This window comes from Hippopotamus amphibius, chromosome 9 (genome assembly GCF_030028045.1).
Source record: "Hippopotamus amphibius kiboko isolate mHipAmp2 chromosome 9, mHipAmp2.hap2, whole genome shotgun sequence".
In the NCBI taxonomy this organism is placed as follows: Eukaryota; Metazoa; Chordata; class Mammalia; order Artiodactyla; family Hippopotamidae; genus Hippopotamus; species Hippopotamus amphibius.
This window is the reverse complement of record NC_080194.1, coordinates 72,321,878-72,335,388: the sequence shown is the minus strand read 5'-3', so window position 1 is coordinate 72,335,388 and position 13,511 is coordinate 72,321,878. Positions and strand designations below refer to the sequence as shown.

Genomic DNA, 13,511 nt, shown 5'->3' with positions numbered 1-13,511 from the left:
TTAGTTCCCTGACGAGGGATTGAACCTGAGCCCTTGGCAGTGCGAGTGCAGAGTCCTAACCACTGGACATCCAGGAAATTCCCCTCTAAGATAACATTAAAGAAAAAAAAGAGCCAGAAAAAAAAGAGAGAAAAAAACGTTAAGCTACAAAATTAAATGAAAAATAAAGTCTTTTCTGAACTAGAGATATAATCCTTTTTCTGTGTGCCATAAAGGATATGACAATACATTCTTTTTTCTTTTTTAAATATTTATTTATTTGGTTGTGCCAAGTCTTGGTTATGGCAGGCAGGCTCCTTAGTTGCAGCATGTGAATTTTTAGCTGTGGCAGGCATGTGGGATATAGTTCCCTGATGAGGGATCAAACCTGGGCCCCCTGCATTGGGAGCTCAGAGTCTTAACCACTGTGCCACTAGGAAAGTCCTGACAGTACATTCTTTATAACAAAGTTTTATAGTTGAAGTTCCATAAACTTTCCTACCACATGGAGGACTTTTCAAATACAAATAATTTCCACTTTAAATAGCATTTCACTTACCTAACTGCAAGAAACATTCATGGCTCCTTTCATCATGTAAATCCAAATATGAGAGGAATGGAACTGCATTCAGGACCATCATGTTCAAATATAAACGCTATGAATAATTAATCTTAAATTGATTGTTTTTTGTTAAAAATTTGAGTTTAAGATGACCAATTCTCTAAAACTTAAAATGGTACACACTCATGAATTAAATTTAAAAAAAGCCTTTATTATAAAATAATTTTAGATTTATAGAAGAGTTGTCAAGATAGGGCACTAACGTTAACATCTTACATAACCATGGTACATTTACCATAACTTAAGAAATTAACATCAGTACAAAACTATTAACTGAACAACAGACGGTTATTCAGACTTCACCAGTTTTTCCACTATTGTCCTTTTTTTGATTCTAGGATCCAATCCAGGATATTACACTGCATTTCATCATCTCTCCTTCATTTCCTCTGATCTGTAAGTTTCTTGGTCTTTAGGTTTTCCATGTTTTGCAGAGTACTACTCAGATATTATGCAGGCTGCCCTCGATTTGGGTTTGTCTGGTGTCTTCTCATGATTAGACTGAAGTTATGGGTTTTCGAGAATAATACCACAGAGGTGAAATGCCCTGCTCATTGCATAATATCTGGGGGTACATGATATCAATATGACTTATTACTAGTGATATGAACTTTGATCACTTGGTTACAGTAGTGTCTGTTTTCCACCACTGTCAAGTTACTACTTTTCACTTTCCGTACTCAATTCTTATTAAAAGTGGTGACTTCAGGGAGTTCCCTAGTGGCGCAGTGGTTAAGAATTCGCCTGCCAATGCAGGTGACATGGGTTCAATTCCTGGTCCAGGAAGATCCCACATGCCATGCAGCAACTAAGCCCTTGCGCCACAACTACTGAGCCTGCGCTCTAGAGCCTGCGAGCCACAACTAGCAAAGCCCGTGTGCCTAGAGCCCGTGCTCCGCAACAAGAGAAGCCACTGCAATGAAAAGCCTGCGCACCACAACAAAGAGCCACAACTACTGAGACCCCGCTCGCCACAACTAGAGAAAGCCCGAGTGCAGCAATGAAGACCCAACACAGACAATAAATAAATAAATAAATAAATAAATAAATAAATAAATAAAGTGATAACTCCAGCCCATACTCAAGAGGAAGGGAATTAAGCTCCACTTCCTGAAGAAAGGAGTATCAAAGGATTCACAGGGGTAAGTTAAAATCACCACAGTAATTAACAAATATTTCAGGGGAAGATATGTTGAAGTTATGCTATACCCTGTTTATCCTTAAAGTTTCACCCGCTGGTTTTAGGACTCATCAATGGATTTTGCTGCAATAATCATTACTGGGAATTCCCTGGTGGTCCAGTGGTTAGCACTCCAAGCTTCCACTGCGAGGGGCCCAGGTTCGATCCCTATAGTCTGCGAACTAAGATCCCACAAGCCAAAAAAAAAATTTTTTTGTTTATTCAATTACTTATTTGTATCAGAATGAACTAACAAATATTATTTTATTCTTTGGGTTATAATCTAAAACTATTATTTAATTTATTGTTCAAATTGTTCTAGACATTGATATAGTAGGAGTTTTCAGGTTGGCCCCTGTGTCCTTAGGACTCATTTGCACTCTTTTATTTTCTTTAAAGCACTTCCTTACTTTCTGGTAATACAGGATACTCTAGGCACATCTTTTATTTCCCTTGCCCAAGGCTTATAACCAGCCATTTTCCCCAGAAGCATTGGTTCCTTTATTGGAGAATGGTATTTAGAAACTGAGATCTGAGTGCTGAACACTCACTGCTCCTGGGTGTCCCTGCTTCTAAGCTCTCACAGGGGACAGAGCTAGGAAATACATGTATGTAAAGCACCCCAGGTATATTTATACATTTATCTACATTAAAATAAGCCTGAGTTCATACTAACAACTCACCCTCTAATCCAGCACCACAGGGTTCATTCTAGCCTTTAGCCTTATTTGTAACTTCTTTATTTAACAGTGAGAAAGCTGGCTCCCATCATCTACACTTCACTTATTTGTATATAGTTTTATTTGTATATCGTTATATATAGTTTCTAAACTGCTAACATGTACAATGGGGAGGGTTTAGGGTGGGGGGGGCGAAATGTGCATACATGTCCAGTGACTTAAAAGCGAAGAACTCCCTTCTCCACATGATGAATCACCATTTGCTACCAACAACTAGAATTCAATTCTAAGTTATATTAACATTATACTTCAGTTATGTGATTGCTTACATAGTCATATCTGGACTAACCTGGGCACCTGATTCTATCTATTACATCATTTCTATGTTAAAATATAATCTAAATGTTAAATAAAATTAAAAATAAACTTTTAGAATTCAATTTATTTCTAAAATGATGATTGTCTCTATTCTTCAATAAAGCTAAAATCCCATTAAAATAAATACTACTATGTGAAATTTCCAAGCTTCAGGCAATTATCCACTTACTTTCACTAAAGCATCTGAAAAACATGATAGAGCTCTATACTCATCTATGAATTTATCACTTTTCTGTTATAAGCTCAAAGAGAACAGGAACCACATCTAATTCAGTATCCCTACCACTTAACACACAACAGCAGCTTGACATTTTTATTTGAGGATTATCCTTAAATATCTAGCATAAGAAATCCACCATATTTGGGATCTTCAGTTTCCAATATCATACTCTTTGGCATAGTAACCAGCAATGGGATTTTCAGAGCAGTTATTAAGATAACCAAATAAAAATCCTATGTATGTTCCAAGAAGGGTACAACTTTCTCCACCTCCTAGATGTCACTTCTGCTCACCTTGCTTTACTTCTCATTTCTACACACCCCTTTGTCACTGACATCTATTACTGCCTCAGTCAAAATGCATTCCCTCAGTATAAAAAAGTATTAGGAAATGGTAGGGAAAGAACACAAATGTTGATTTTTTAATTTGATTTAGAGGGCAGAAAAGACCACTACCTCAAATCTTCTCTTTAGCTTTCTCCACACAAAAATCCTGATGTAACTTTTCTGGTTAGATGATCATAAAAATGCTCAGAAGGATCTTCTCTGTAATTTTGACATCTTTTCTTCTCAGAGCTGAAGTTATTCTCTGGGTCTAAGCTATATCTTTTACTTGAACCCTCTGAAACTACTGGGATATGATAAACTTCACTGATAAATTTAGTTTCCAGATATGATTTTCACATTTAGGAAGAAAACTTCAAGTAGATCACAAATAACTCTACCCTGGCACACAACAGATATATCAGGAACTGTGCTGGGAAACTTTAAATAACGTGTTTCTGCATTAAACAACTTTACCTATGCGTATGCATCTTTATGTCTCTTTCTACTCAACAGGTGGAGCTTGCTTTTAGTCAAATCTATTCAAAAGAACAGAACAGTTGCATAGAATTGGACATAACAAGAGTGCTTCTTCAATAGGTTCTTTAGAAAGCACTTATGAACTGCAAAAGTAGATATACAGATTAGGGACAGGTTTTCCTGATTTAGGCAATCTTTGAAGAACTTTTCCTTTAAATTTTTTATTATTTTTTATTTTTTACAATAAACTGCATATATTTAGAGTGTACAATTTGGTATCCTATTCTCCCAGTTCATTCACCCCCCAACCCTCCCCGCTTTCCCCACTTGGTGTCCATATGTTTGTTCTCTACATCTGTGTCTCTATTTCTGCTTTGCAAACCAGTTGATTTGTACCATTTTTCTATGTTCCGCATATATGTGTTAATATACGATATTTGTTTTTCTCTTTCTGACTCACTTCACTCTGCATCACAGTCTCTAGGTCCATCCATGTCTCTACAAATGTCCCAGTTTCATTGTTTTTTACAGCTGAGTAATATTCCATTGTGTAAATGTTCCACGTCTTCTTTATCCATTCATCTGTTGATGGACATTTAAGTTGCTTCCATGTCCTGGCTATTGTAAATAGTGCTGCAGTGAACATTGGAGTGCATGTGTCTTTTTGAATTATGGTGTTCTCTGGGTATATGCCCAGCAGTGGGATTGCTGGGTCATGTGGTAGTTCCATTTTTAGTTTTTTAAGGAATTTAAAAACACTTTATGTAGTAAATTTTATTGATTTTTTTTCTTTTATAGCTTTGGAGTTTTATGTCATTTTTAGACCTTTGAGATTATAAAATAGTTCTTCATGGTTTCTTTTGGTACTTTTATGCTTTAATTATTTACACTGGAATATTTTTAAGCCATCTGGAATTTGATATAAGGTATAGGGTATGTTTCCTGTGTATATACATATTTCTTTTCTTTCCCTCCCTTTCCCTCTCCTGATGGCTACTCTATTGTTCTAGCACCTTTACTGATTAGTTCTTATTTCTCTAGGGGTCCTTTAACTCCTTTATTTCTTCTATCAATCCTCTCTTAGGCTGTCTTCAGTTCTTTTCATTCTTTTTTCTTTATTCTTTTCTGCATCAGTGATTATCACCATTCTGTCTTCCAGGTCACTTATTCGCCCTTCTGCCTCAGTTAATCTGCTATTGGTTCCTTCTAGTGTATTTTTCATTTCAGTTATTATGTTGCATATCAGTTTGTTTGTTCTTTAATTCTTCTAGGTCTTTGGTAAACACTTCTTGCAACTTTTCGATCTTTGCATCGTCTTTTTTCAAAGTCCTGAATCATCTTCACCATCATTATTCTGAATTCTTTTTCCAGAAGAGTCCCTATATCCCCTTCATTTAGTTGTCTTTCTGGCGTTTTAGCTTGTCCCTTCATCTGGTACAAAGTCTTTTACCTTTTCATTTTCTCTGTCTTTCTGTGGCTGTGATTTTCAGTTCCACAAGATGAAATAGTGCTGATACTGCTTGATTCTGTTGTCTGCCCTCTTGTGGAGGAAGCTGTCTAGGAGGCTCGTGGGTGCTTCCTGATGGGAGGGACTGATGGTGGGTTGGGCTGGGTGGGTGGAGCTCAGTAAAACTTTAATCCAATTTGGTGGGTGGAGCTCAGTGACACTTTAATCTGCTTGTCTGCCAATGGGTGGGGCTGTGTTCCCACCCTGGTGGCCATTTGGCCTGAGGTGACCCAGCACTGGAGCTTACAGGCTCTTTGGTGGGGCTAATGGTGGAGTCTGGGAGGGCTCACACCAACGAGCACTTCCCAGAACCCCTGCCGCCAGTGCCCCTGTCTCCTAGGTGAGCCACAGCTGCCCCCCATCTCTGCAGGCAACCCTCCAACACCAGCAGGTAGGTCCGGTTCAGTCTCCTATGGGGTCACTGCTCCTTCCCCCTTGGTCCTGGTGAGCACTTTTTTGTGCGCTCTCCAAGAGTGGAGTCTCCGTTTCCCCCAGTCCTGTGGAGGTCCTGCAATCAAATCCTGCTGGCTTTCAAAGTCTGATTCTCTGGGGATTCCTCCTCCCCTTGCTGGACCCCCAGGTTAGGAAGCCTGACGTGGGGCTCAGAACCCTCAGAACTTCTGCGGTATAACTGTTCTCCAGCTTTTGAGTCACCCACCCAGCATTTATGGGATTTGATTTTAACGCGATTGCACCTCTCCTACCGTCTCCTTGCGGCTTCTTCTTTGTCTCTGGATGTGGGGTGGTTTCTTTTTGGTGAGTTCCAGTGTCTTTCTATCGATGATTGTTCAGCAGTTAGTTGTAATTCCGGAGCTCTTGCAAGAGGGAGTGAGCACACATCCTCCTACTCCACCATCTTTATTCTTCTCCTGAAGAACTTACTTCTTAAACAAGAAAGTCCCAGGACTTCCCTGGCTGTCCAGTGGTTAGGAATTCACCTTTGAATGCAGGGAACTACTGAGCTAGAGAGCCCATGTCTAACAACTACAGAGTCCACGCACTCTGGAGCCTGCATGCCACAACAAAGATCCGGAGTGATGCGACTAAGAACTGACGTAGCCAAAAATTAAATAAATAAATAAATAAACAAATAAATATTAAAAAATAAAGTCCCATGTAAATCTGTCACTATTCTTCTGAATATATCTGTTCTATAATTATCCTCTTCATTTTTTTTTTTTTTTTTTTACAACTGCCCACTTTCTTACGTTTAAAGCCCTATCAGGTTACTACTTGACATATGTTTTTACAAAAAGGCAACAAGGCCTTCAGGTCTTATTTATTTAAAGCTGCCACTTCAGAAATATCATTATAAAGTAACTTAAAGGAAAAGAAGAAAATTTTAAAGAAAAAAAAAAAACAGAATAAATACTTGAATAAATTAACCGATCTGTGTGTGACAAGAGATTAGGAGTGCAGGATTAAGTGGAGGAAATAGCAACAGAAAGCCAGGTAAGAATGAAAGCAAGATCCAGATCCTCCCTAGAGTTGGGTTGTTATCTGAGAAAGAGAAGTAACTATTTCACACACATAAAATTGAAATCATGATAAAACCCAGAGGAGTCTGGCTGCTTCAGATAACCACAGCATGCCAATAATTTGAATACTGTCTATTTAGATCAGTTACATACTAGTTCAGGATGGTTTGGAAGGCCACATTTTTTGCATGGTTCATCGTCATCTGCTAGGATGGCTTCTTCACTTTCCTTTTCTTCCTCTTCTTCAGAAGCTGCAGATGATTTCTCACTGTCAGACCCTTCACTTTCATCATTGCTGGAATATTTCCATCTGCCACGAGTTCGAGAACCAGTCCATCGAACTTTGCCTTTGGGTTTTACCTTGTATAAAATAAAAGATTTGGATAATTTGATGTAATAAGAATGTTAAAAAAAATGTTTCTGATTACATGTGCACTGTAGAATATTTAGTGAATATACAAAGAAGAAAAGAAAAATTATTGTAGCTCCATCAACAGATATACCTACTATTAAACTTTGATATATATTTTCATTAATTTTCTCTATTTTTTGCACAGGAGAACTATAATGAACATTCTGTCTCATAAAATATTCTCCTAACATCATGTGTGTGTGTGTGTGTGTGTGTGTGTGTGTGTGTGTGTATTTATATGTATAACATGCCATCACATAGCTATATTTACCTAACCCACTACTAGACAGACATTTAGGTAGTTTTCCATTTTTTCACTTTCATAAACAATGTATCCTTGCAAATATAAACTTTTACACACACCTCTGTGCCTAGGATAAATTCCTTGAAGAGGATTCTGGGTCAAAGGTCATGTACTTTTCAAAGGCTCTATAACAGAGCACTGACTATATTTCACATATTGTTACATTAAAATTTTAATTCCCATATTAGACATGAATTAAAATTTTTTAATGGGTCAGAACTGCATACAAACTTAAAAAATATATTATTCAGAGAATAACTTTATAATGTTGGGAACTGCTTTTTATTGGTTGGCTTCACAATATTTTAAGTCATATTTCAGTTTACTCTTACAGTATAAGTCCCCACCAAAGACTAAAATAATTCTAACAATGGAGGGGGAAATTTTTTTTAAGTAAAAATTTAAAACTCTAGTATTTCAGGGAACAAAAGGATCACTTATAATTAAGAACAATCTGATCACTTAAATATATCAAAAACAAAAGTAGCACTTTTAATTACATCAAACTCCCATAGGCTAGCCAAAGACTTGTACAAAATTTTGCTTAAAATAAGAGGGTCACAGAAAAAAAAAACTCTGGCTCTAAGACTAATGATTAAAGTGGGGAAACAGAGGCACTCTCAAACACTGACAGTGAGAGAGTACATTAATGGGGCCTTTTTGGGAGGATAATATAACAAAAGCTTTCAAAACTTAAAATACATACACCCCTTGACCCAGCAATTCCAATTCTAGGAGCCTATTCTAAAGAAATACTCACTCATGTCCAAAGGATCGTCAATGCAGCATTGCCTGTAATAGTGAAAAATTGGAAATAACCTAAATGTCAATCAATCAGGGAGTGGTTAAATAAACTGAGGTACATCTATACTATGGAATACTATGTGACCATCAATAACCAAAAAGTAGACTATATCTGCTGATGTGTAAAGACTTCAAACACACATTGTTAAGTGGAAAACTCACAGAAAAATTATTTGATTCAATTTATTTTTCAAGTGAATGGGAAATACTTATGAACACAGACATGAATATACGGAAAAAGGACTGCAAAGAGATGTAGCCCAAACTGTTTACACTGTTTCTGAGGGATTTTCATTTTTCCATCATACAGGCTAGGTATTACTTAGATAGTTTACAATACAGAGACTATATTTCTATACATGCTATAGGAGAGAAAAAGTTTAAAAGATGATCAAATTATACAGTCTGAAATTTAATGTCTGGAAATAACTACTGAGGAAAAACCATCTCAGATATAGGAAGAGAGGCTTTTTTGTTGTTTTAGTTATCTTTGAATGAGTTGTTCTAGCCAAAAGCAAAAAGCTATAAACACTTAGAGCCAAACATTTCTAACAAAAATTAATACTCAAAGCAGGAGAAATTTTACCTTGGTTACTTTAGAATTTGTATCCTTCTCTGTTTTTTTCAAATTTTCTTTTTTGTCTATTTTTTGCAAAGCTGCTGACTCTTCTTCTACTTCATCTTCTCCTTCCCCTCTTTTTTTATCAGCTTTCTGATCTCTGATTTCAGCCACTTTTGCTGTTGGTCTAGATATTCTTGGAGATCTCCTTAAAGTACGACCCACATTTGTTTTCTCTTCTTCCTTTTCTGTCTTCTCTTGCTTGGTTTCTGGCTCTAGAATTTTGGGAGGAGAATCTGGTTTCTTCTTCCGACTGGATATCCTAATTGTTAATTTGATGCCCTCTTTCTGCCTTTCAGATGTTATCTCTGTGTTTTCTGAGGCAGTGGTTTCTTCTTCAGGAATCAACTTATATTTAAATTTGCTTTTTTGCACAGAACCCTTTGTCTCAGAAGGATCACCTGTGCCAGAGTTCTGGGCACTGTCCAGATTATCCACTTCTACCTTTGTGGATTCAGAATCCACTTTTAAAATTTCTGAGTCTATTTTCTCCAGGGACTGACCTTCAGTTGAACTTGTATTCTGACAGTCTACCACTTCTTTTTCTGAGGCTAGTTTCTCACAGTGGATAGTCATGTTAGATGATAGAGAAGTTTCAGCTGCTTTGGGAGACCCTGCCTTTACTGATTCTACAGTACTCTTTGGAACCTCCTCTGGTATTGGACTCAATCTTTGTGTATCCTTATCAAGAAAAGTCTTTTTGGACTTCTCTAACTTTTCAAGACATTCTAGGACTGGCAGACGCTTATCCTTCTTATTTTTGAGAGACTTCTCTTCAACTCTCACGCTACAGGATTCAGTGGTAGATAAAGCAGTTTTAAAAGAGAGATCCTTTGCTATTTCAGAAGTCTCAAGAGAGGTTTCCATTTCTGGAGGACCAGCTTCCTCCGTGTGCCCTTTTTGACTCTGGGTCTCTAAGACTGATATTGAACTATCTGTATCTTTCCCTAAAGGGACCACTTCTTTCTCTAGATCACCTATTTTCATACTTGTTATGACAGAATTTAAAGACTCCGCTCCATTTCCCTCCATTATCACACTTCTGTCCTTAGAGGGGCTATAGCTATCTTCCTTTGTATCATAAAACTTCATCTCCATCTGTTCTGTCTTAAAATTTAGAGTTACCTTTTCATCACTAACTTCTCCATTTACCAGCTGTTTCCCTTCATGACCAAAAGTAGTGATCGTAGAGATCCTTTTACAAGTCTCTTCCTCTTGTTTTATTTCATCTTTCAAAAATTCTTTTGTTGGAGTAACTGATTTACACAAAGGTCCTTTGATTGGACTGTCAAAATCATCACTCAGTTTAATTTCTCGTTTTTTTAGTGGTATCTTGGCCTGCTGGTCATTTTTAAGTTTCTCAGTTTCTTCAGTAGACTTCTCAGTAATTTCTTGAGAAGATTTAACATTGCCAGTAAAATCTAGCCTCTCAGGTTCTAGCTTCTCCATGCTACCTTTGATATCTCTAGGATCTGCTCTACATTCCTTCACCTCGACTTTTACGGGTTTGACATTTTCCTTGAAGGAATCACTTTCTTCTTTGATAATCTTCTTTTCTTCGCTTTCTGGCAAAGATTTTTCTAGCTTCACTATGACTGGCAGTTTTACAAGTTCCTTTTCATCTTCTTTTTCTATTTTCACAGTAGTCTCTTCTATAGCATTGGGTGTAGAACAGTTTTCTGAATCTACTGGCTGTTCTTCACTTTTCGCCTTTTCACTTTCCTTCTGTTCCTCTAAAAATCAGAAAAAGTTTACGTGAATCTAAGCATTTAAGATTATAAAATACATAAGGCATAACATAAAATATATTTCCACTTGAAGTTTCTCTCTGAAAAGAGGTGGCTTTTATCACTGGACATCTGATAATAAAAAATAAAAATGGACAATAAAGAAAAATTACCAAACTGAAGTACAACTTCTAGAAATTAAAAAACTGTTATTTAGAAAGACTCAGCTTTCTGCTTTATACTTTTAGCTTCAATGTTCTCAATGAAATGCAAATATTTATACAGCTCAAGTAATTTATTCAGGCTTAAGTGATGGCTCAAAAATACGAAACTAAGAATATATCATAAAACATTTCCAAAAAACCACATTTGTTTTAAAAACTGACAACTGTTCTTCTTCTCAAGTCAATGAGTACTTCATTTCACTGAGGTACCATGAACAAGGCAGTTTTATTTTATATTCAGGTTACAAAAGTAACAATTCTGTACAGAAAATGAAAAATATGCCCATAATCCAAATACCCAGAGGCAGTCACTATCAATATTTTATTTGGGGACTTCCCTGTGGCACAGTGGTTAAGAATCCGCCTGCCAATGCAGGGGACACAGGAAGATCCCACATGCCATAGAGTAACTAAGCCCATGCACCACAACTACTGAGCCTGTACTCTAGAGCCTGTGCTCTGCAATGAGAAGCCACCGCAATAAGAAGCTTGCGCACTGCAACAAAGAGTAGCCCCTGCTTGCACAACTAAAGAAAGCCCGTGTGCAACAATGAAGACCCAATGCAGCCAAAATAAATAAATAAATTAATATATATGTAAAAAATATTTTATGTTACTTCCTTCTAGTCTTATATACTTGACAAAGTTGGAATCATGGTGCCCCATTTTCCACACCGAAACATTAGCATTCTCTTATGATAGTAAATGCCTTTACAGAAATTGGGCTTTATATGTAACACTCCTCAATGTGGTTATATTACAATTTACTTTATCAAATGCCATTATTAAACATTTCAGAAGTTAATATTTTACAGAGAAACTATGTTTATCTGTCAACTCCTCTTTTTACCTTATCAGCTATGTATTTCCAACTTTCATGGAGTACATAATAGTGCAAATTTAAATATAACAAGTCATATTTAGTAAACACCATAATCTCTGAATGGGATTACAAAGAATGCATATAAGCTTTAAACTTGTGCTCAGGGAATCTGAGCAGTGTTTTCAGAATTCATTAAGTATTAATTTTACTTACATTCTCCTCACCCTGCCCTTGCAACTGAAAAACCTCAATTCTAAACAAAATTTCACCAAGACAGGAATTAAAAAAATTTATTTGAACAGATTTTTGCCAAGTTGATACACCAGACAGAGTTTCAGTGTTTTCATGGGAATAAAATGTAATGGACAGAAGAGAGATGAAGTAGGACATAGTCTTTAACGTGAGAATTCAACATTTAAAAAGTATTTTTATTACGAACCCCCATTTCTTTTATGTTCAATCATAATGCAAATAAAAAAATTCAAGAATCGCTGATAACTACTAAGAACGAGATTAGAGTATTGCCCCTCCCTCTTTACACTGTCATACACTTATTTAGCATATGTATGTTGCTAAGAAAATTAAAGACATGGCAGAAAGGATCTAGTTTGGATGTCTTCCCTTTCCCACTGATTAAGTAGGTTTAGTAAATTCCTATTCATTGAAATTGGTTAGTGTATCACGAAATCTAATTAAATTCATATCTTGGTTAACAAAATACAGACTACCATCTTTAAAAATAACTTTAGCCTAATACAAAGAGTAAACTGAACACAATTTAATATTTTTTCTATATATTCTGGTTAAAAAGCAACTCAGGATCTCATTGTGACTCCCACCCAAGGTGAAATGACACTTTGCTTTTGCAGCAGTGAATGAGTAAGTCCTTAAACTGATTTTGATTTGAGTAACAACATGGCAAAAGAAAATGAAGAGTAACATTAGGTTCAAAACTCTTAGGTTCAGTAATCCTAATTCACCTAGTGGTATATCTTTGGATATGTCACAAACTCTCTAATCCTCATTTCTTCATGTATAAATAAAGCAGCTAGATTAAGTGACCTCAACAATTATTCTTCACTGGCTTATATTCCTCTTAACCCCAAAATATTCAATATATATTTTTTGGCTTAGTTCTAATAAGAGAAAAACATGACAACAATTATAACTCTAGCTCCTGTAGATCACATGGATGTGTCCCTAAAACCGAAGACAGAAAAACCATGACATAAAATGAAACTTTAAGTACAACCATAACTGGTAAAAAGGCCATTCAGGTATACAAGCATTTCCAAGAAAGTTTTGTCAAAAGGAAACTTTAAAGGAAGATGCAAATGACTTTAAGAGACATGAAATTTGAAGTAACAAAACTCAAGGAAAATTCATCTCTAAAATCACAATGGAGCAGCAACATTGCTTGACAAACTTGAGGTGATGCAAGACAAGTGTTACCATGGGTTTTTCAAGCACGTTTACTCAACAAATATTTATTAATCACCTATTATGTGCTTTCCTACCCATCCCAACTATAGTGATTACTATGTAATGAAACACTGAACGTTCTACGTGTTAACACTGAAGGACATTGCTAGTTGCCTATCCAGTATCTATCTCCTCCTTTTTCTTATTACTGCAACTCTGATTTTGTTCAAGAAAGTACCTGCCTCTTCAGATACCTTATAGCTAAGGGACATGTGAATCAGTTCTGGCCAATGAGGTGCATGAGGAAATCTATTGGGTGAGACTTACAA

At 36.4% G+C, this 13,511-nt stretch overlaps 1 protein-coding gene across 4 annotated transcripts in view; it reads right to left on the bottom strand.

Annotated features, from left to right (window-relative positions):
* The window catches only part of RSF1 (remodeling and spacing factor 1), a 188,509-nt gene that overhangs the window by 41,207 nt on the left and 133,791 nt on the right, over positions 1–13,511 (bottom strand). For all 4 annotated transcript variants that reach the window (XM_057748974.1, XM_057748972.1, XM_057748975.1 and 1 more), the window contains exons 6-7: positions 8,954–10,719; positions 7,001–7,207 (exon numbers count right to left, since the gene is read on the bottom strand). In XM_057748974.1, the coding sequence (XP_057604957.1) occupies positions 7,001–7,207; positions 8,954–10,719 (1,973 nt within the window). The remainder of the gene's footprint in view (positions 1–7,000; positions 7,208–8,953; positions 10,720–13,511) is intronic.